Below are 23,175 nucleotides of genomic sequence, written 5' to 3' on the forward strand. Positions count from 1 at the left end.
AAGAGAATTTTGACCAGCACAGTGCCTATTGGAAGTTCTTATGGACGTGGCAGATGTAATCAATACCCTCTAGCTATGTAGTTGTGTTGCTTCATGGTCTGTCTTGACCTGAAAGCAAACATACTTGTTCTATGGCTGCCAGAAGCTTACAGTTCTTGGTTTGTTCCTGATCAGGTCAGTGAGATACTTGGCCCATCAATCCCCAAGCAGCAGGCTACACTTACTGTGTCCTGCCACGGGGAGGTGGGCTGGAGCTCCCTGGGACAGCAACAGACCCTGCGAGAGTTCCTCCAATATAAACTAAACCCTGAGCTTGTAGTCCCCAAGATGGAGGGGGTCACCGAGTTCACAGAGTACATCTCTGCAACGGTTGACGTTCCTTCACCTTTTGACCTTCTGGAGCCACCAACATCGGGCGGCTTCCTGAAACTGTCCAAACCATGCTGCTACATCTTTCCTGGTGGACGTGGAGACTCTGCACTCTTCGCCGTGAACGGCTTCAACATCTTAGTGGACGGTGGCTCAGAGCGGAAATCCTGCTTCTGGAAGCTCGTCCGTCACCTGGACCGCATCGACTCCATTTTGCTCACACACATCGGCGCTGACAATCTCCCAGGGATCAATGGGATCCTGCAGAGAAAGATAGCGGAACAGGAGGAGGAGAAATCTCAAGGCTCCACCAACTATAGTACATGGATCAAGAACCTGATCTCTCCAGAACTTGGCGTGGTGTTTTTCAACGTACCAGAAAAGTTACGCATGCCAGAATCCAACCTTAAAGTCAAACGAAGCATTGAAGAGGCCTCTTTGACTTTACAGTATCTTAACAAACTGGGACTGAAGCCAGAGCCTCTCTTTCGAGTTGTCAGCAACACCATTGAACCCATTACTCTGTTCCACAAGATGGGAGTGGGCAGGCTGGATATGTATGTTCTCAATCCTGTCAAGGAAAGCAAAGAGATGCAGTTCCTCATGCAAAGGTGGGCTGGCAACAGTAAGGCCAAAACTGGTATTGTGTTGCCAAATGGAAAAGAAGGAGAAATATCAGTGCCCTACCTGACATCAGTTACTGCCTTAGTTGTCTGGCTTCCCGCAAACCCGTCAGAAAAGATTGTCAGAGTTCTCTTTCCAGGAAATGCACCCCAAAACAAAATCCTGGAAGGCCTGGAAAAGTTAAAGCACCTTGACTTTTTGCGTTATCCTGTAGCTACACAAAAAGATATTGCATCAGGAGCTCCTCCCTCTGTCGTAAAACAGACAAAGTTAAAACAAAGGGCCGACAGCAAAGAGAGCCTAAAATCTTCCCCAAAGACCACCACAAAGCTCAACAAGGAAAAGGTAGAAGGACAAGATGATGTGGTAGTCGGTACCGAGACAAAGAGTCTATCTGTGAAAGAAAATGTATCTGTGAAAAAAGATCAGAAAAAGCCCATCAAAACCATCAAAACTAAAACTGACATGCCAGAGAAGAAGAAACTTCTGAAAGAAAAATCCATGAAAAAACACTCCAAGGAAAGGGTGTCAAAGATGGATGAGAAAAAAGACAAGGAGAAAAAAGAGATCAAGAAAATAAAGAAAGACGAGTCTTCCAAAAAAGATGAGAAGAAAGATGTGAAGTCCAAAGAGGACAAGAAGAAAGAGACATCTAAACCTGAGCTGAGAAAAATAGCAAAGCCTGACCTCAAACCTCTCACGCCAGAAGTCCGAAAGACTTTACACAAAGCTAAAGTGTCAAGTAAAACAAAGACTGGAAAAACAAAACCAGTGAAGGCTGAAGCAGCTGAACCAAAGCCAGAGGAACCAAAGACTTGCGAAGGAAAAGAAAGCAGAACAGAAAGCATTCAACTGGAGCCAGCATGTAATAGAGGCACATTTGGTCCCTCAACTGAAGATCTCACCGAGGATTTTCAACGGACCAAAACTGAAGCTGTAGCTGATCTAGCAGAGCCATCAGGCAATGATGTGGTTACTCTGCAGATGACTGCTCAAAGCCTTACCCAAGAGAAGCCAGCAGAAGCACCAGAAACTGAACTCCTGTCGGCGATAGAGCCTCCTGATAAGGAGCTACCAGTACCACTGAAAGTTGGGGGAGAGGCGAAATATGATGATAACAAAGACATGGAAGAGACAGAAATGTTTGAGGATGAGGGAGCTGCATCCCAGGATGAGGAGGATGGCGAAGAAGAGGCCGCAACTGCTGAGGCAAAGAGTGAGGAAGAGGAGGATATGGGCATTGGAGAAGAAGAAGACGAGTTCCAATTGAAGGAGCATGATGGTATCGACAGAAAAAGTGAGACTGAAGAAATGAAGGTTAACACAAAAGAGGAGGAAGAGGACGAAGAGCCAGTTGAAAAGGCTGAACTGGAGGAGGTGGAAGATCTCGACGTGATAGCAGATGAAGAGCTCAGCAGCGAAGGTGTGGCTGAAGAACCAATGGTCGGTGAGAGTAAAATAGACACCTTGACCACAGCCCAACATGAAGAAGAGGAGGAGGAAGACGGCTACCTTTCACATGTGGGAGGGGCAACAGCTCCCATAACCACAGTTGCACAAGGAGTCGTAGAGCCCATCTCCTATATCCAAGACGAGACCATTCCAGGCTACTCTGAGACAGAACAAACCATTTCTGATGAGGAAATCCATGAGGAAGCAGAGGAGAAGATACCACACCTTCAATATGACGTTTGCATGTATGACATCTCAGTTCCAGATGAAACTGGGTCATTTGTAAACATTCAGGGCATGAGGGAGATGCAAGCTACAGCCATGGGGACTGGGAAAGCTTCCATCCCAGGCGTGCAGGAGCAGCTATCAATGTTCACCAACATCTTCACTGCCCCTCTAGCGGAAGAAGAGCATGTGTCCTCTGCAACGTCCATCACAGAGTATGACAAACTGTCCTCTCTCCCCACTTCTATTGCCGAAGACCAGTCTGTTGCGTCCACTGTAGCGCCTGAAGAACCAGTCAAAATCAGATCTACTGATGCAACTCGAGAGAAAGAGCTTCTCTCATCCGGAACGCTTTCACCGTCGTCTCTTGAAGAGAAGTCTCCTTCTGCTGACTTACAGCTTCCTCTTGAAGAAACAAAGATGGCTGTTAAGGCTCCTGTTTTCCATGATGATGATGACGAGGAAGAAGAGGAAGATCAAACTCCTAATATAGATATCTCACTAGAAAAACTCCAGGAGGGCTATGCTTCATCGCAAATAATAAAGAGACAAGACAAAGATGTTGAAAAGCATCCGGACTCTTCATCTCCTGTTTCCAAGTCTCTAGAAGAGGACAAACCAGTCCACAGTCCACCAGCTGAGGAGGAGAGTGTAGCTGTGGTGGCCCCAAAAGGTGATTCATCAGTTATTCCTACCAGGCCGTTTGGTTCAGACTCAGTAACCTCAGAGAGTGAGGAACGTTGTTTCAGTCCTGATGACATCACTGTGAAAATGGCATCCCCGACTCAGTCCGGACCACCTAGTGCCACTCATTCTCCTCGTCATTCAACAGTTGGAGCATTCCCAGATTTGGAACTCCCGATGCTTGCCAGCACAACTGAAGACCAAACCTTCAAGGACAGGGAAGTAGTTGAAAAAGACATAAAGCAGGAACTGCATGCCGTTGAAGTTTCAGCATTGTCAGATGAAACATTTGACAAGGACTTGAAGGAGGTTGTACCTGTCAAAGAGCCAGAAAAAGGCAAGCAGACAGAAACAACGATAACAGAAGCATCTTCAACCAAAGTTCAACCACCTTTGTCAGGATCGGCTTCTCCCACCTTATATCAACAAACATATAAGGAAAATAAAGCACTGTCACATGCTCACTCTGCAGAAAGAGACACCGATTTGCTTGATGGTGATGAAAATAAGAAGAAAGATGGTGAAGGCGGCGATAGATCTGAAGTTACAACCATTCTTGCAGCGGAACCAAAAGACAAGGAGAACGATAAACATGCCTCCGAACTGCAAGAACTGAAGCATGACCAGAAATCCGAATCTGCACTGCAGGAAGATGTTTGCACTGTTGAAGCCATAACAGATCAAAAGTTCGAGAAAGTTGCTCATACTTACAATGTTAAACCTGTGAAAGAAGGTGATGATGGTGCCATGAAAGGCGATGTTAAAGAGCTGGCAAAGGATACAACTGCTGTTGCTGAATTTCCCAAAGAAGAAATGGGAGGTGAAGACTCGGACCTCAAAATCACAAGTGAAGTTACAACGACACAAACTGCTGTGACTGGGAGTAAAATGATGAAACAAAAGGAGAGCAACGAGGAGGGAACGTTTGACTTCATGGCGGCAAAACCTGAAGAAAAGCAGATTCAAAGTGTCCACCTCACGGTGCTGGCAAAAGATGTGATGGAGGAAGAGGCAGAAGAGAATACATCCCTCACAGAGCCTTGTGAGGATGAAAAACAAGAGAGGATTGAAAAGGAAGATATTCTATTTACTCAACTCACCAAAGAAGACAGTGTTTGTACTGCTTCATCATCGACTGTTGAGCACATTACTGCCAAAGTGAAAGATCAGGAGCTGGAGGAAGATATTCATTTGAAAGACGATCATCTTTCGGACGGACTAGCAAAATCACAACAATCACTAGTAAAAAAGGATGTCAAAGAAACAGAAAAGGCGTTGGGTGCCCTTTCTGAAGATAAAGTCAGCATAGATGACACCGTGCAAGATTATGTTTGTGCTGTTAAAGTCATGGAAAAGGATGAGGATAAGGTGGACACCTTCCCTGTCCAACCATCCAGGGAGAAAGAGGTGACAACTGTGGATCAAAGGGTTGGCATCGAATCTATGGGAGAAGAAAGAGATCCAGAAACAATTAAAGGTGGAATAGCTACCAAATCCACTCCAGCGGAGGAATGTAAATATTCTTTTGATGTAAAACAAACCATAGAAGTGGACAAGAAGGTTGATTTGGAAGAAAAAGTCAACAAGGAAGAAGCTAAAGAGACACAGAAGGATGAAGCTTATGATGAACAGATCAAGCTTGATGGTGAGAAAAATGAAAAAACTGAAGAAAAGACTGATAGCTCTGGTGTTGTGTCTGATGTAGCTGAGAAAGAGGAGATGCAAAAAGATGTCAATGTTACATGTGTCCAAACTATGGAGGATGAAAAGCAGGAAAAGAGTGCTGTTAGCGACATACAGAGTGAAATACCAGAGACTAAAAAGCTGAAAGAAGATGACACCTCTGTTGGCAAAGTATTTCTTGATGCAAAAGACAAACAAACGGAAACAGATAGCACCAAAACCGAAAAGGACAACATAGTAGAGCATATGGAGAATGTAAAAGAGATAAAGGTAAAAGCTGAAGATCTCAATGAGAAATTGAAAGATGTAGTAATTGAAGATGATGAGTCCGGACTGTGTCCGAGTAGAGACAAACATGACTCAAAGAAGGAGTCATATCCTCCGTGTAACACCCAACAGGTTATAATGAAGCATGATTCTACTTCGGAGGCTGATGTTAAGACAGATGATGAGGTTGTCCATTCTGTAGCCCAAGCCATGGAAGAAGAGACTGATACCAAGAAGATGCTTGAAGAAACCTCTTACAAACTGACTGCAGCTTCCAGAGAGGAGGATGCACTGGTGGAAAAACAGCAGGAATCCATGGAAGTTTCATCACGTAAAGACCAGCAAGCAGTGCATCCTGACATTTGTGAGTCCCTTCACAAGCAGGAAAAACAGCGTGACGAAGGAGCTAAGGCCATTATCAGCGCAAGTGAGAAGAAAGAGAAAGAAAAAGATGATTCACACATTGCCGAATTGAATAAGGAAAAGAAGATGGAGAAGGAACAAGAGAAAGAGATGACCTGTGAGACAGAAGAGCTCCAGGAGCAAGAGACAAAGGCAGACAAGACAGAAAAGATGAAGGAAAGTTCTTCGTCTGACATGAAGGTTGAAGACATCAGCGAGAAAGAGCAGTCTGAAGCCAAGGTAGAGAAATGGGAGCGAGAGGAGTTACAAGAGAAGGACCTTGATAAAACCTCAAAACAATCTGCACAGACCGCATTCACAGAAGCAGCGTTGGGTTCAAAGTCTGACTACAAGCCCAACTTCCAGGTTCAGTCCTCAGAAGAAGAAAGGGAAGATGAAGAGGAGGAGTATATTTGTATGGGCTCCAGACCTTTGTCAGTGGAGCTGAGAAAATCAGAAGATGACACCATGTCCCAAACAGCCCGGTCAAGTGATCAAATTAAACAGTCCACACCCGGACAAACCATAATAGTCATACCTACACTTACAATGCAGGAGCCTTCACTGGACGAAGACGTTAAAGATGTTTTAACCGAAGAACTAATTCTTTCTTCGCATACTGCGGAAACTGGAACGCCTGCACCGATTGCCCACCCGGAGCCATCTTTTACTAGTGACACAACTTCTATTCCAAAACAAGAGCCATTATTTGATGTATCAGACTCTAAGACAAAACAAGACTCCAGCTTGACAGAGACAAAGCCTGAATTGTCAGCAATATCCAGCGCTGAAAATAGAAGCACTGGGAGCCCAGCCACAGACCAGCCTCAAATAAGTTCCGAGACCATGGTTAAGTCAGAACAAGAGGATAAACCTGTTAAGGAGGCAGAGCGGGAGATGGAAGGAGAACGGGAGGTGGCTTCCCCAGGCTTTTCCCAGCCTTGTTCATACTTCCTGCTGGATAAAGACTCCGATGACAGCGGCCCCACCGAAAAAGGTGCAAGCAAGGAGAGCACTGATAATGCAAGAGGAGGACTAAAAGATGAAAACAAATCATTTGCTGCATCCAAGTATGAACCGTATGAGAAGCCCATCTTTAAAGATCCTGGCACGAGAGAGGAGACTGATGTGTTTCCATCTCATACTTCAGAAATCAGCATGGATGATAACAGGAGAGCAAGTCAAACAGAGGCAGCCATGTTCCAGCCCGGAGATCAGGTCAAAAAAGAACCTGTGTATTTAAGTAGAGTTGACGGCAGCCCACTAAGTGAAAGCCACCAACGTGCCTCCCCTAAACATGAAGACAGAGAGAAGGGGCAAGAAGAAGAGAGCGTGAGAGAGGAAAAACCAGACATGCCTCTTGCTGGCAATAGCTTTTCAGCCATAAACATGCAAGACAATAAAATGTCCCAAGAGTCCTATAGTCCCAAAGAGGACAAGCCAGAAAAATCAGAGAAAGAGAAGGGGGATGTGAAGGAAGGAACTTCTGGAGCTTTTCAAAGAGGTGAAAGGGATGATACCCTATTTGGTGCTGCTACTCATTCCACAGGGCCACCATCAGGAGAAGAATTCTCAGATGTGAGTGATGATGCCTCAGCTACTTCAGCAGGACATGAAAAGGACATGGAAAAGAAAGAGAAGGAAAAATCTGCAGAATTCCTGAAAGACAGGATGGAGTTCTCTGATCACAAAGACTCTCCATCTGGTCGACAGTCACCAGCAGAAAAAGACTCTTTGCCTCCAGGTGCTTCATGTTCTGGTAGAGAAGTCCAAGGAAACAGATCAAGAACAGGCTCAGCCTCCTCTTGTATAGAACAACAGATAGATGACAACATTCGTGCTTCAGACATTAGTCAATCCGTATCAGAATTTCCCATAGGCAAAGAAAACCTTATAGGTACAAGATTACTTGTAGAGGGTGAAGATTTCAGTGTTGGTGATGATGAAGACGAGGATGACGAGGAAGATGATTTGAGTGATGTTGATATGGAAAAGGGTGCTAGAGAGCAGTCTGAAAAGGAAACCTGCAGGAGTAGTTCTGATGATAATGTGACATTAACTTACTCTGAGGACTCAAACAAAACGTCTCCTGAAGTGAGCTTCCTTAAAGCAGAGATTCCCTCCAAAGTTTCACCTGATGATGCCTCAGATAATGAAGCCTCTGAGATGTCAAAGCAGGACACAAGTAAAAAATTTGCATCTGGTGACACAAACCGTCTTGAAAAGGAAGACTTCTGTGGAGCAACACCTGCTGATATGACTACACTTAGTGACACCAAGAGTGAAAGTGAAACAACACCATCACCAGGCACAAGCCCTTGTTTGGGTACCCAAACAAAGGAAGTTAAAGACGAAAATCTTATCTCCCCTCAGCCAACAACACAGAAAAAGTTGTCAATTGCTGAGGATGTTGCTTCATCTGAGGTACAGCAGTCAAAGAAAAAGGATGAGGACAAAGCATCTCTAGCCCCACAGTCGAGTGTTCTGACAAGAGATCCTTGTCCATCATCACCCACAAGCAACGTCATTAGCAGCTCAGCACCATCTGACCAGCCAACATCCACAGCCATGCCCGCATCTGATCTCGTGGCTCTGCAAGCTGGAAGCTATGCTGATATTGGACAGAGCGGACCTAGGGGACACGCTGAGCATTTTCAAATAGAGTTCAGTGAAGTAGATCAAAAGGATCAGCACTATATAACCCAGCCAGTTAGGCTAAGCGATGAGGAATATTACCAAAGAGACACCCAAGAACAAAATCTGACGACAAGGCAAAGCTCAGATCTGACTGCAAAAAAGGAGGATGAGGTTCTCACATCCACCACTTTGGCATCCTCGTCTTCAACCAGTGATACAACCCCCTTCTCGAGTTCTGGCCCTTTGAGTCAACAGTTAGAAGACAAACCTTTTGTCAGCGTATCAAGCAGGTTAGCGCAAGAGGTGCCATCATTTAATAGTGGATTTTTAAGCTCAGCTTCTGGTGGCCTTCAGACAGATGAGTACATGGAGGTGATGACTAAACATACAGAAGAGTATTTCCAATCAGAGGAGACCAAAATGCCGCCTCTGCAACATACTGACACCTCAAAACTGGCAGAGATGTCTTTCACATCCCAAGCTTGTTTTGATGTCTCTCCACAAAGGGCTGAACCCGATGACAGGGGATCCCAACAGACAAAACATGACAAAGACCCTGCCCCCTTACAATATGACCCTGAATGTCAAAAAATGGAAGTAGTGACGCAAACAGCTCAACATGCCGCCCTAGGCTCTTCAGCTAGTTGTGCTATGAATACCTCATGTGCCATCACCGACCTGCCCAGAGCAGAGGAAGGCAAAGAGAAAAGTGAGAAGATATCTGGGGCTGAAAAGGAGGAGAAGACTATCGACAGTAAAGTGGAAAAGGAAATAAGTAAAACAGCAGAAGGACAAGCAGAAGCAAGGTCACTTGTAGAGAAGCTGTGCAAAGACAGTGCTGAACTGATAAAACCTTCAGAGCCAAAGATGAGTGAAAACGAAGATACCAAGAAGGAGGACGGAGAAGCCAAAAGTCCAGAGGAAAAAGAAGGCTTTTTGGATAAGCTACAGGAGAGATTAGAGGTAAGGCGAAAGAGCAGTATATCTGATTGGGAGCTGCTACAGAGGCCTGATGATTTCCCAAGTGCCCCTCCACCAGGTTATGGTGACCAAGAGGAGAAAGCAACTGAAGCCTTTGAATGGATGGCGAGCATCCACGGTGCCTCTCTTTTGTCCCCAAAAGCAACCTCTTCCACAGAAGCATCGAGCAAAGCAAAAACTTATCGTCCATCCAATTTGAATACCAGTTCCACTTCGCCCTCCCCTCTGGTGGACTCCTCCTATGAATATAAACAGCGTAAAGGAGAACTCTCTCCCTCCTTCATCAACCCTAGTCCACATCAGTTCTCTGGTGATGAGGGCGAAGAGGACAACCGAAGTGACCACTCCCAGGAAGAAAGAGATGCAGATCATGAACAAAGATCATTAAAAAGGAAGTCACACAAGCAGAAGCGCCACACTCATGGAGATGCTGGTCATCAGTTTTCCTGTGCTGCTTCACATGGGCTGACCGGAACGTTAGCTGGAGAGGAGACACCTCCTACGTCAGTGAGCGAGTCATTGCCTTCACAGTCGGATTCCGATGTCCCACCAGGAACAGAGGAGTGTCCGTCCATCACCGCAGAAGGTAACCTGGACTCAGATGAAGAGGCTGAACATCTGCCCGTGGACAAACTGTCTGCTTCTGGTGCTGCCAGTGGCCAACGTCCCCCCATCACCGGGGCAGCTCAGAAAACGCATGATCCATTTCCCACCTCCACGAAAGACCCTCCTCCACAACCTCCCCATCCAGATGTGTGCATGGTGGATCCAGAGGCTTTTCTTCTTGATGCCAGTAGCACAGAAAAACTTCCCAGGAAAGACCACAAGACCACCAGGAGCCTCAGAAAGGCCAAACCCAAATCGGCCTCCCCTGTTCGGAAGGGGGAAGTCAGGAAGAGGTCCTCCACTCCAGTGAAGCAGGCCCACAAGGACTCGGCCTCGCCCCGATCAACCTCCCTCAGGAGAAAAGACCCAGAGAGGAGCTCCAAGCTGGTCAAGATGTCTGAGAACCAAGGTTCACGCAGCGATATCCTAAATCCTGGGAAGGGCCTTGTCAATGGAGTGAAGAGCGGTGCAGGTGTGTTTGATTTTTGATCCAATTCTAAATAATTTCATGCAGCTCAAGTCAGTGTTTGTTCTTGCTGACTGAAGCTACGACATCAGTAGATTAACATTAAAAGGACACTTATCTATTTGTTTTATGATGATAGATTATGTATGTCATTACTTGAGTTTTGCAAAATTTAAAAAAATTATGTTGCCATTGACATTGTCAGAACATCTAATAAGTGTCACTATTGTAAAAAAAAGTACAAGTTGACTGTGTGCATCTGTTCAGGAAACAACTCTCAGAAAACCACTTCAGCTGTTCCTCCTGGTCCGCCAGTCTATGTGGACTTGGCCTACGTGCCCAACCACTGCAGTGCCAAGAATGTGGACCAAGAGTTTTTCAAGAGAGTGCGGGCGGCGTACTATGTGGTGAGCGGGAATGACCCGAGTGGCGGGGAACCGAGTCGCACAGTCCTAGACGCCCTGCTGGAGGGTAAATCTCAATGGGGCTCCAACCTGCAGGTATTCAATTATCTAGATACATATTTACATCCATATTTTTTAATTGTGTGTATCTCATCGTGTTCTCAGTGTGGTTCTGCTCATACATTTTCTGCATCTGCAGCCATGTTAGCAGAAGAAAATGTAAAATAACATGCTTTTAGGTACGCTATATCTAAAAGTACCGTATATTGCACTCAAGAAAAATATAAATGTAACACTTTTGTTTCATGAGCTAAACTCAAGGATGTAAAACTTTTTATGGACACAAATATTGTTCACAAATTTGTCAAAATGAAAGTCTTAGTGTGCCCTCCACCTTTGGCAAGATCATCCATCCACCTCAAGGTGTGGCATAACAAGATGCTGGTTAGACAGTATGATTATTGCTCTAGCTGGCCACAGTAAAAGGTCACTCCAAAATGTGCAAAATAAAAATAATAAAAATACAGTGGTGCCTTGGTTAACGTCATTAATGCGTTCCAGAAGGTCTGACTTAAACCAAAACGGACTCTAACCAAAGAAAATTTTCCCATAGAAAATCCAATTGCACCCAAAAATGTTAACACGAAACACATTATATAAACAATAATTAGAATTTTACATGCAGACAATGATGCAAAAATAATTACAAATGACAAATGAATGGACAACTGAACATTTAATCACTTTTACCTAGTTTTGTTGCAAAAAAACACAAAACCATAAATTAACAAAATAACACAAAATAAAGACATTATTCTGCTGCAACCACAATTTTCAAAAATGTAAAAATTATATCAAACTAAATATCAATGTTCTAGAACCAGTAAATATACGTATACATACGTACCTTGCTATTTAATATAGAAAATTTAATAAAACAAACAACAATAACCGCTGGCGGCAGTGACCGAGCAGTGACTGGCAGTGGCAAGGATACATTTGCTGTGTTTGACTTGGGATGCTGTGAACACGCTAAGTTGAATGCCTCTAAGTGTCACTCTCGATGCGCCGCCAGGTTGATAGACTGCTACACGGGAACCGGAGACGTGTATGCATGTACAGTCAAACCTGTCTTTGCGGCCACCTTTATAGAACAGCTACCTCCCTATAGCAGCCACTGAAAAATCCCCCCCCAGCAAATTTACATGTTATAGACCCTCTGTATAGCAGTCACCTGACCAACGCGGCCAGCGGCCACCCATTTGGTCTCCCTTGGTCAATATCTGCCTGCATATAGCAGCCAAATTACCAACTCAAGTAGAAGCTTCATGTACGAAAAAGTTTCGTTTTTCAATCAATGACGCCGTCGTGTGTAGACTTTGATTACTGAGTCCTAGCTCAGTCACAATCATTCACAAGATCCACACAAACTGTCAGTTGTTCCACATAAAAAGCCGTCTTCTTTTGAACTTGCTATTTCCTGGTCAAACATGTAACTTTAAGAGCATTTGCACCAAAACATTACCGCAAATAAGGCTGGGAACAGGACGTGCTCCCAGCGATGCTACAATAAAAAAAAAAAAACATACGCTAGCATGCATGCGGCAGCGGGAGCAAAAATGAATTCGATTGTACTTAATTGAAGTATTTTAGAATGTACTCACATTATTTTTGATCAACCTCATCCACAAATCCATCAAAGTCCTCATCTTCTGTATTCGACACAAACAAAGCCGTCTTCTTTTCCGTTTGCTACTAGTCTGTTAACTTGTCAGTGTTATTCAGCTCCGAAGCAAAGAAGGAAACTTCTCCTGTTTCTTCTGCCTTCTTGAACGCGGCCACCAGACAGCAGCTCAGAACACACACACATCTCTCAGCATCGTCTCTCCTTCCTGCTTGCCCACAAGGCAAAGGTTAAACAAGCCCCACTACATAGCTGTCCCGGCAATGCCTGTAAGAAATGACACCGTTTATTTCCTGGTGTGCACTGGTCAATACTGTAATGCCGCTTGTTGTGGGGAAGGAGAGACTCACGTCGCCGATGCACTTTAATGGCTTTATTAACAGCGGAGAACACTGCAGGACTTTACATCCACGCCAACATAAGCACACTTCCCAACTCTCTCGAAATTCACAGCTAGCACTGAGCCTAGCTCTCCTGCTCGGGACGCCCACCGTCACTTCCCGTCACTTCCTTATGAACTAAAGCTGTAATGACACTGCCGTATAAAAAGTAAAATATAAAAAACAAGCGTAAGACATTACTAGCACAGCTTTGTTCTGTGGGTCGTGGATATATTCTATCAGTTATTATTAAGCCTCTAGCTTCCTTTTAGCAAGTAAAAACCTTGGCTATGATTGCACTACATTGTCATGTAGACCTACAAAGTACACTTGGAAGAACAAGAGGTGAATAAATGTATTGCAACTGATGTGAAACTGATGAGGGGTAGGATTAAATAAGCTTTGCTTCTTCCTACTCCTTTTTGGACATGCAAAACTGTGAATTGTACTATGTGATGTGCTACTGTTTGACTCATGCAAACATGATGCATGTTCAGGATTAAAACCATGAACCATGATAATAACAAGCCTAGTAGTGCTGTTCAACTTTTATCCGCAGTCCGCAGTGCCCTCTACTGGTCAACATTATTATTATTTTTTCCCCCTCTTTTTTTTTCTTTTTTTTCCTCTACTGGTCAACATTCAAACTGGATGCCAACCTCTCTATAGAGGCCACCTGTCTATAGTGGCCACTTTTACAGACTCCCTCTAGTGGCCGCTATAGACAAGTTTGACTGTATGTGTGTGTGCACGCAGCCGATGATGGAGCCACCTCTGAGCCATACCTCTGAAATGACGATGTTGGTCTCTTTAAGCTGTAAAAATCAGAGGTCTTATACCCTTGTCCGTCGCCTATCTCTTTTGTGTGGCCCATGTATTTGTTACGCCGTGTATCTCTCTGTAGCTTAACAAAACAAACGCTGTTGCTCTAAAATCACACCCGCGACCCACAGTGCATTGCGCGATTGCGTGCAAGCATCACAAGATTTTATTTAAGATGGCAGCGTAATAAAACCAGATGGTATTTTGGATGCTAAGCGGGCGAAGCCAAGCCAAGGCAAAAGTTTAACAAAAATTTGGGATGTTAACCAAAAAACACACTAACTGGGTTGGACCTTAACCACTTTGAACACCCCTGTAGTAGCAAGATGGCGCCGCTGTGTTTGGCTTGCCGCCTTCTCCTATGCATAGTGGTTTTTAATGTTTTTAATGTTGTATCGCCGGTTATTGTTTATTATCGCCTGACACTCCTTGACATCGGCACCACATACAATGTGCTTGGACAATGTGTTCCACCGCCATTTCTGGCATCTATACCACTACACCTGAGACGCTGTATCGGCCCACTTCCGGGTAAATCGTGCCGCAGAAGACGCGGAAAGAGGGGTGGATTACACGTCAGAATGAGGACCTACCTGGCTCTACCGCCCTCTTGTAAGACCAATTTGCTGCTGGCTGGAGCCATAGCAGCGCGGGACAACGTTGATCTGCAGCGATTGCTGGACTATAGCTACCGGTGGCTAAAACCGGATAGCCCCGGAGCTGGCTTCACGCTTCCGCATGATCTCCCTCAGATCAGCTGGCTCGATGATTTAATTCTCTGCTGGAATCTATGGGTCTCACCCAGTCTATTGCTTGTCCCACTCATTAACTTGGGCACACATTGGACCCAGTCATCTCCCACGGACTATCTGTGTCAGTTAATAATATACGGAATGTTCCTATTTCCGATCACTCCTTCATTTCCTTCCAGACGCTAGCACCTCCAGCTGCACGTAAACCTGCTCCCACCTCCCACCGCCGGGTTATCGCTTCCACAACAGCCAGTGACTTTGCTGCTGCATTCTCAGGCACAGACCTAAGTCCTATGATGTGTCCAGACACCTTCCTCTCCTCTTTTCATTCCACATGCTCCCAGATCCTGGACTCTGTGGCACCATTTAAGGACAAAGCTACTAGACTCACAGCGGAACCATGGCTGAATGAAACCACTCGCGCCCTGAGACGGCAGTGTAGGCAGGCTGAGCGCAAATGGAAGAAGGATGGACTTCTTGTATCACTGGGCATCTTCAGGGACAGTCTTGCCACTTACCATAAAACCGTGAAGGAAGCAAAAACAAAATATTTATCAAACATCATTTCTAGCAATAGCCATCGCGCCAGAGTGTTATTGAGCACCATTAATTATGTTGTTAACCCTGCCACTGCTGTTTTTAATGATGTTTCTGAACACACATGTAGTACACTTCAACATTTTTGGTCAAGGTTGCAACAGTCAGACAATCCATCCCAAAGGTCTCATCAGCTAGTCTGCCTGACTCCCCTGTAAAGCACACTTTTGACAACTTTGAGCCAATCTCCACTTCTCTTCTTAAAAAATCAGTCCCAACAGTTAAACCCCACCAACTGCCCTCTAGACGTTATCCCTGCAAGGATAATGAAGGAGGTTATAGATACCATTGGTCCCAGCCTTGTTCTATTTATGAACAGCTGCTTCAGGCTGGGTATTGTCCCCACTGCCCTTAAGCAAGCTGTAGTTAGACCACTTCTTAAAAAAACGAACCTGGACCCATCAAGTCTATGCAACTTCCGTCCAATTTCACATCTGCCCTTTCTGTCCAAGGTCATGGAGAAACTTGTCCTCACACAACTCCAGTCATATTTGTCTATCCATAATAATGCTAACAAATTTCAATCTGGCTTTAGAACCCGTCACAGCACAGAATCAGCGTTACTGAAAGTACACAATGACATCCTCACAACCCTTGACGCTAAAAACTCTGTTGTGCCGGTGCTTTTAGACCTTACAGCTGCTTTTGATACTGTGGACCACTCAGTCTTCATCTCCTGCCTTAAACACTGTGTTGGCCTACGTGGCTCTGTGCTTGGTGGTTCCTGTCATATCTCACCAACAGGACTTTTTCAGTAATGATTAATGACTTCTCCTCGAAAACCGCTCCCCTCTCTTCTGGCGTGCCCCAGGGTTCCATCCTTGGGCCTACCTTATTTTCGCCATACATGCTACCAATCATCTCCAGACACAATATCCATTTATGCCGATGATGTACAGCTCTACCTACCAGTAATGCTCAAGGACAAGAAGGCACTCGATCCCCCCCGTAGCTGCCTTCATGACATCAAACAATGGTTGTCTCAGAAGGTACTACTGTCACAGAAATCAAAGCCAAAGCTAGCCATTGGTTGCATATTTACTCATGACTTTGGCCAGAGACATAGGGAGCAGCTTTTTGGCATTCTTTTCCTTTATTTTTAAGGCTTATAATGTAGAAGTATCATTTTCCTGGGCAAAAAAATTGTCATTTCAATTATTTTGTTATTAAAATATTTTTTATTATTAAGACACCCCTAGAAAACACATTTCAATAGTGGAGTTCAGGACGAGGAGCGGAGCCATCAAACATCACCTGCACTGCCATCACCTATCTGGCAGTGTATTATCTTGTACAGGTGTTTGTTTGTTATTTACAAACATTCTCTTTTTTCTTACAATCTTCCTCTTCCTCATTTTGTGCCTGGAAGGTCACTCTGATCCCGACCCATGACACGGAGGTGACCAGAGACTGGTACCAGCAGACCCACGAGAGGCAGCAGGACCTGAACATCATGGTCCTGGCCTCCAGCAGCACCGTTGTCATGCAGGACGAGTCTTTCCCGGCCTGCAAGATTGAGTTTTGAGCCTGGCGTCTCGCTCTTACCCGTCCGGACCCTCCTCACTCTCTTGCTTCCTCTCTTGCCCATCATTGAGTGTGACCGAGCTGCTCCTCGCTTCTTCAAAGCGGTACCAAACCATTTGCTCAGTAATGCTTAGCTCTGGTTCTTACCTCTCATGCTAATACAAGTGCTAATATTTGGATGTGAATTTAAGATATGAAAAGCAACATTCGTCTCTTCGCAAAAACACTTAGCAGTAGAGTAATTGTCAAAATCAGTGAAGACGCATCATTAAATACAATATGATTCATCAGCAAAAAATTATTACATGAATGAATACTTTTGTTTCGCTATTATCAAAAAAAAAAGTTGTAAAAAATTAACTGAACTTGACTTTTCTGGGAGATAACTAAGCACACTGACCACTTTATTAGGTACACCTGCTCAATCAAATGTTTATGACTGTATTACATTTAATATTATTTTTACAGTGGAACACATTTAAGTCGGTCTCGCTTTTGCTGACAACAAGTCTACGGTGACCAGCTCATCAAATCCCAAGTATGCTGTGTTCTTATTGCTAAAAACTGCCCGCTTAAGTTGACATGCACGCCTACAGGTGTTCCCAAACTTTTGAAGGGGAGTGTACATGGTTGATCGTTTTTGTCAGCATAAAATTTGAGAGCCAAACTGGGTCCATTTATGTCGGCATGTGTTGCAGTATTGTTAACTTCATCACGATCGCAAAGCAGCGTGAAGCGTCTACTGTCAAGTTACACAGCATGAAACCTTGCTCACAGTGACTTCCTGTTCAGTACACTTCAAAATAAAAGCAATGGCGGTATTCGCCTGGATTCAGTAACCGCTTGTGTCGACCACTGCATTATATATACTTTGTGAATCTCGAAAGGCGCTATTTCATTGCTATTATTATAGTTATGTTATTTTTATACTGCGTAAAAATTGTGCAGGTGTTCCCGATAAAGCGTCGTCTGATGAGTGAAATCCTGATGATGTTTCAGCACTGATGACCTCGCTGCTGCTGGCTGCATCGGTTCTTTTTAATGAGCGGTCACACTGAATAATTGTCGGTGGAGATGTTGGAAGACAACACAGGTGTTGTTTGATGTCATTTGTGCAGCAAATGTAGCAACCTGTGTTTCAAAGTGTGGAAAAGCTCGTCTTTGCTTGTTTTCCGGTGACAAAATGTGCAAAATGAGAGCGAAAATACCGCAGGACAGGACAGAAAAGACAGAAAAGAAAAAAATACATGGTACTATGAGAATAAAGTTGTATGTTTTGAGGAAAAAAAAGTTGTATGTACAATATACAACTTTTTTTTAAGTTTAGATTTTATTAGATTTTATTTTTGATTTTTTTTTTAATAAAAAAGGTTGTATATTTTTGAGAAAATTGTTTTTTTGGGGGCGGCGGCACAGAACAAGATTACCGTAATTTCCGCAACTTTTTTCTCACACTTTGAACCCTGCGGTAAAGTGATACGGCTCAAACTACATTTCCCATGATGCTATAGGTAGAATGCAGCTTCAGGAAGTAGTGATGTGGGCGAGTGAAGTGGAAGCTAATATGTAAAATAATATGCAGCGATATCAGAAGCAACTTAATTAAGTTTGATCAAGTGTAGAATAAGTACAACTTCTGCTTGGACTGCTCGGACTTCCAACAGTCCCCAATCACCAATGGGTTTCGAAAGGCCGGACTATTGCGTGATGGAGATGATATGTCAAGTTAAATGGTTAATTCGCCTAGAGGCAAAAGTCACAACTAGAGTGACAACGAAAGAGAGAGAGAGAGACTGACAAAGTGTGTGATGAAGGAATTATGAGGCTGCTCAGTTGTGATGCTGAAGAAGATGAACAGTTTATTTCCCACGAGGAGGAGGAGGACGGCGATGAATGACCTTTCTAGTAGGCAACTGTTTAACTAGCCATATTGCACGCACTGTTATGTTTATTTAATCAAAAGTTGTAAAAAATCTTTGCGTGTAACATCTTTCTGTGTACTAAATATTTCATGTTACGACGTAGACACCTGCGGCTTATATATACTGTATATGTACACATTTTTGTTTCTCTTAGTAGATGCGGCTTACATATCGGTGCGGAAGTCCGGAAATTACGGTAAAGAGACTTCTTTCTCAAGAAAAAAAAATTATTTATTGTAAAAAAAAATATTTCTTGAAAATATACAAGTTTTTATGTGATTTTTTTTTTCTCAAAACTGCATAGCTTTTTTTTTTATATACAACATTATTCTTCACTGTTGTATAATTTGGTCTTTTCAGTGCAGCCCCAATGCTCTTCTGCACTGTACAGACAGTAGAGTCGATTCATAGACATGGACTCGTGTGGCCTGGTGAACTGTTTGATTCTTGTATAAAGCTAATAGAAGAAACTAGAATGCACTTTTTGAGAAAGGGCGCCCGGGGGTGTTTAATTGTTTGTATTGAAGCACAGTGATGACCTCAACTATGTACCCCACTGCACATGTGACATTGTAATGTAAATAATAATAGTATTAATAACTGAGCTTGCTAGCAACAGATGGTATCATGAATATTTACATGAGTGTGAATGTTCCAGACAACACTTGTTGGAATGTGTGTGTGTGTGTGTGTATGGGTGTGTGTGTGTGTGTGTGCATAGGACACACACTGAGGAGTTTAGTTTTTTAATACAGCATGCCTGACATGGGTTGCTGGGAACGTCTTACCGCTAATTTATTTTCTTTTCAGTTCTCTACAAGGAGATTCTGATATAACATTTTCAAACTTTGAGACACTTTATTGTATTTAGTGTTAAATTAACACTAAAATGACGACTCACTGAATATGATTCACACATCCGATGACAACGTCAACGGCATTTTCCTTTCCCGCCTTTGACACAGATTCTGCTTTCCAGAAAAATCCAGCAAAGAAATATCTCAGTTTGACGAGACAAGGTCATTAATCAAAAGGTTCCTGGTGATAAAGTCAATGTCAATGCAAAACAAGGTTGTTAAGCATCAGCAGTAACATCAAACCTAACCTACAATCAGAGGCGTTTCTCCCTAAGGGTCTCGCAGCCACTAGGGGGTCCCTAAACCCCCATCAGCTGTTAGCTGCTTAGGGACCACAAATGTCCACAACCTACTGCCTAGACAGTGGAACCCGCTTAAGTCGACAACCCGTGTATGTCGAACACTCATCAAGTCCCGGTCCGCGATGTTATTATCATTAAAAAGTGTCCATTAATCCAATGTCAACATACATGGTCAACCGCTTTTGTCAAAATAAAACTTTAATTAAATTTCTATTAAAAATTGTTCCGTTTTATGTCGACGTGTAGTATTCCTTATTATCGCTAATCCGCAACATAACTATGTCTTGTTACACAGCATTAAGACACGCACACAGTGACTTCCTGTTCAGTGCAAAATAAGCTTGAAAATGAAAGCATGGCACTTTTAACCTGGATTCTTCGGCTATTTCTTTTTTTTTCTTTTTTTAGATGTTGGCCACTGGAACAAAGATTTGCGCGTGTACCATAACTTTATTGTCATTGTAGTCAACCCATACAAAAAAATAGCACAGTACTTCTGTTAGATAAGACTATAAACTATTGTAACATGGGTGAAATGAGGATGAAGCACATATCAGCCTTTTGTTGGTGTCACAGCAGGGTATACCGGCAAGACGCACGCCACACTTCCAAAGTGACCAATATGGCTCGCCAGCTCTTCTTCTTCTCTGCTGTTCTGGCTCAAACTTGCAAGCAAACGCCACTGCCCCGCATAGCCCAACCCCTGAACCACAGCTTGGACCCATACACAATACTCCTGTCGCTACAGTATCATATGAAAAGTGAAGAATCAAAATACAAATATGCACAAATGGAGGGAAACCATGTCAACAAACTGCCGTAGGTTAAAAAATAATCCTTTATTATTGCCCATTGTCCTTATGTCTCTGGACAAACACAAGTAAATGGTTAGTTTTGCTTTGGAGTTCCGCTACTGTATGTCAACAACTGCTTATTTTGATGTCAGTCAGCTAGTCCGAGGGGCGTCGAGATGAGCGGGTTCCACTGTAGTACCGTCAGTGTTGTGTGATGGAAACCTCTCAGTGCCTAGATTTCACAAGGAGGTGTTCCGTCTCCCGTTTCCTTGTCGACGGTCTGAAATGTTCCAGTTTTCTGGAATGCAGCAAACAACTTCCTTGAAAAAGCGTCAAAGTTTCAAGTTAGCTGAAGTAAAATAGTCCGGCTGTGAGTGAAGAGTCGGGCCGAGATGTGAAGTATTTTTGTGAATGTAAATGCTGTTGGATTGAAAGCGTAGACAAGACACAAACAAGGATCGATAGAAATGGACTTAGTGCAACTGTTCTAACGAGCCAAGTCGGGTTTTTGGCGGACAGAACCAATGCCTGACTTCGGCTGCAACCTTTCCTGAATATGACTTGAACACACATGCAGAGTCCAAACACGTACATGAATGTACCGTGCACACACTTGTACATATCAACAACAACAACAACAACAACAACAACAAGCGCAGTTTTTCATGCACAAAAACATCATCTAATCCTTCTGCATGTGACTTATTTAGTTAGAATCCTGAATGTAATTGTTTAACATGGAAGTACTACTACGCAACTTTGATGCTATTTTAAAGGTCTGACAAACGCTTACTTGTGGAAAAAAAACAACCTTCTCTTCTTCTGGGCTGTGCTTCTGTTTGTTTACGTCGTTACCGAGCTGACGCTGTATAACTAACTTTGTTTAACGTTTGTTTGGCAACTTATAACAACCCTCTTCAGATATTTCAACTTGTCTCTTTCTCTCTGGTACAAGTAGAAGTGCTGCAGATTCAGTCCTTGTAAAAGGAAGCCAGCCTGGTGATCATCCATTAAAGTACCCTCAACTCTGAAAGTGTTTTTGTCTCATTTGTTTTTACACTTTACTTCATATATTATTCAAATTAAGGATCACATTTCGTGTCAATTCATATTCAGTATAACACTAGTCAGTATACATTTGTTTCTATTGGCGCAGTGTATTCAAAACCAAAATTGTTTTTTTAATATGCACATTTAGTGCAGTGATCCCCGGGCCGCGGGTCATTTGATACCGGGCCGCACAGAAAGAAAAAATTATTTCCATGACGTATTATTTTGAAATGTGGCCGGATTCTCTGTTACATCCGTCTCACTTGACGCATGTCCGTTGTGCGTGTGCTAACTTTCTCTCGCCGCACAGAGAGACTACTACTGTATTTTTATTATTTTTCTTGCACCTCATATTTGGTGTCAAATGCTGATACTATGTGGGAATGCATAAAGGTAAGTTCTGATGACTTATTGAGTGCTAATGTGCACATTTGTCTCAAGTTAATTCATGCTAGCACATGGCCTTTTACCACACACGTCAAACAGCCATGTAATAATCACTCTGGAAAAACTCCAGGGATAAAATAAATTAGATCGCTATAATGTACAAACCCCAACCCCACCATTTCCCCCCATGGTCCGCGGGAGATTTGTGGGAACACAAGCCGGTCCGTGGCTCAAAAAAGGTTGGGGACCACTGATTAAGTGCACTAAAACTTGAACGTGATCTTGGATACTGTTGATAGCCTTTTCGTATTTTATATTTTAATTATATATAATTACAAGTAGATCCCTGCATCTTCTCGAATTTATTTTCATTACTTTAAATTTTTGTACATTTTTTTGTACATTTTTTCAAATTTTTTTAATGGTAACCTAAACAGAAAGTTCTGTCACAGTCTGCGGGCCAGGGAGAAAGTGCTGCAGAGATGAATCCAGCGGAGTACACTGTCTCACAAGTCAATTCGTAACGTTTTGCATATACAATCCTATATACTGGATGCATGTCATTGTTTTTTAATGTGTAAAACTAATTTTTAAATATGTTTAATAAAGGTGAGAGGCATATCATAAGGTTTAAAGTATCAAAAATGGGCATTTTAGGGCATTTTATGGATGCGTCCGTTATTTGCTGTACAGCATTCAGAATATTAATTGCAATTTTTTTTCTGGTGACTTTAAATAGAAAGCGGTTTGATCCTCTCAATTTCATAATATGCCTCTCAAACTTGTTTTAAAGCATCTTCCTGCTGAAAAATGTTAAGTAAATTGACTTGTGAGACAGCCCCCTCTGCTGGATTCACCGCTGCAGCACCCTTTTTCCTCTGCACATAGTGCCATCAAACCACTTTATATTATAAGTCACCAGAAAAAAAATTGCAATTTAAATTCTGAATGCTGTACAGCGAATAACGGACGCATCCATAAAATGCCCTATAATGCCTATTTTTGTTGTAGGGCATTTTATGGGTGCATCCACTATTAGTTGTTTTTGTTTTTTTTAATTTTGTTATTTGTTCCTAGACCGCAAATGGTGAAAACACATGATGGACGCATTATTTTACTGTTCTGGGATCTGCTGTTAAAAAAAAATGGCCATTTGGAGTGACTGGACCCGATTTTTTGTGCAATACCACCTATGACCATGCAGTAGCGCCAGTGAGTCAAATTTTAGGAGCAGGTCCCGTGGCAGATTATGAGTTCGCACATGTAAAAAACAACTCTAGAGCGCGTTGCTGGCCCTCTCCTTG

General features: G+C 43.2%; 1 protein-coding gene across 1 annotated transcript in view; it reads left to right on the forward strand.

The window, feature by feature from the left end:
• The window catches only part of map1ab (microtubule-associated protein 1Ab), a 62,416-nt gene extending 40,949 nt beyond the window's left edge, over positions 1-21,467 (forward strand). Inside the window, exons 5-7 of the mRNA XM_054775669.1 lie at positions 175-10,402; positions 10,664-10,896; positions 16,405-21,467. Of these exons, the coding sequence (XP_054631644.1) occupies positions 175-10,402; positions 10,664-10,896; positions 16,405-16,560 (10,617 nt within the window). The 3' untranslated portion in view covers positions 16,561-21,467. The remainder of the gene's footprint in view (positions 1-174; positions 10,403-10,663; positions 10,897-16,404) is intronic.
• The last annotated feature ends 1,708 nt before the right edge of the window (positions 21,468-23,175 follow it).

The sequence above is a fragment of the Dunckerocampus dactyliophorus genome, chromosome 5 (genome assembly GCF_027744805.1).
Source record: "Dunckerocampus dactyliophorus isolate RoL2022-P2 chromosome 5, RoL_Ddac_1.1, whole genome shotgun sequence".
Classification (NCBI taxonomy): domain Eukaryota; kingdom Metazoa; phylum Chordata; class Actinopteri; order Syngnathiformes; family Syngnathidae; genus Dunckerocampus; species Dunckerocampus dactyliophorus.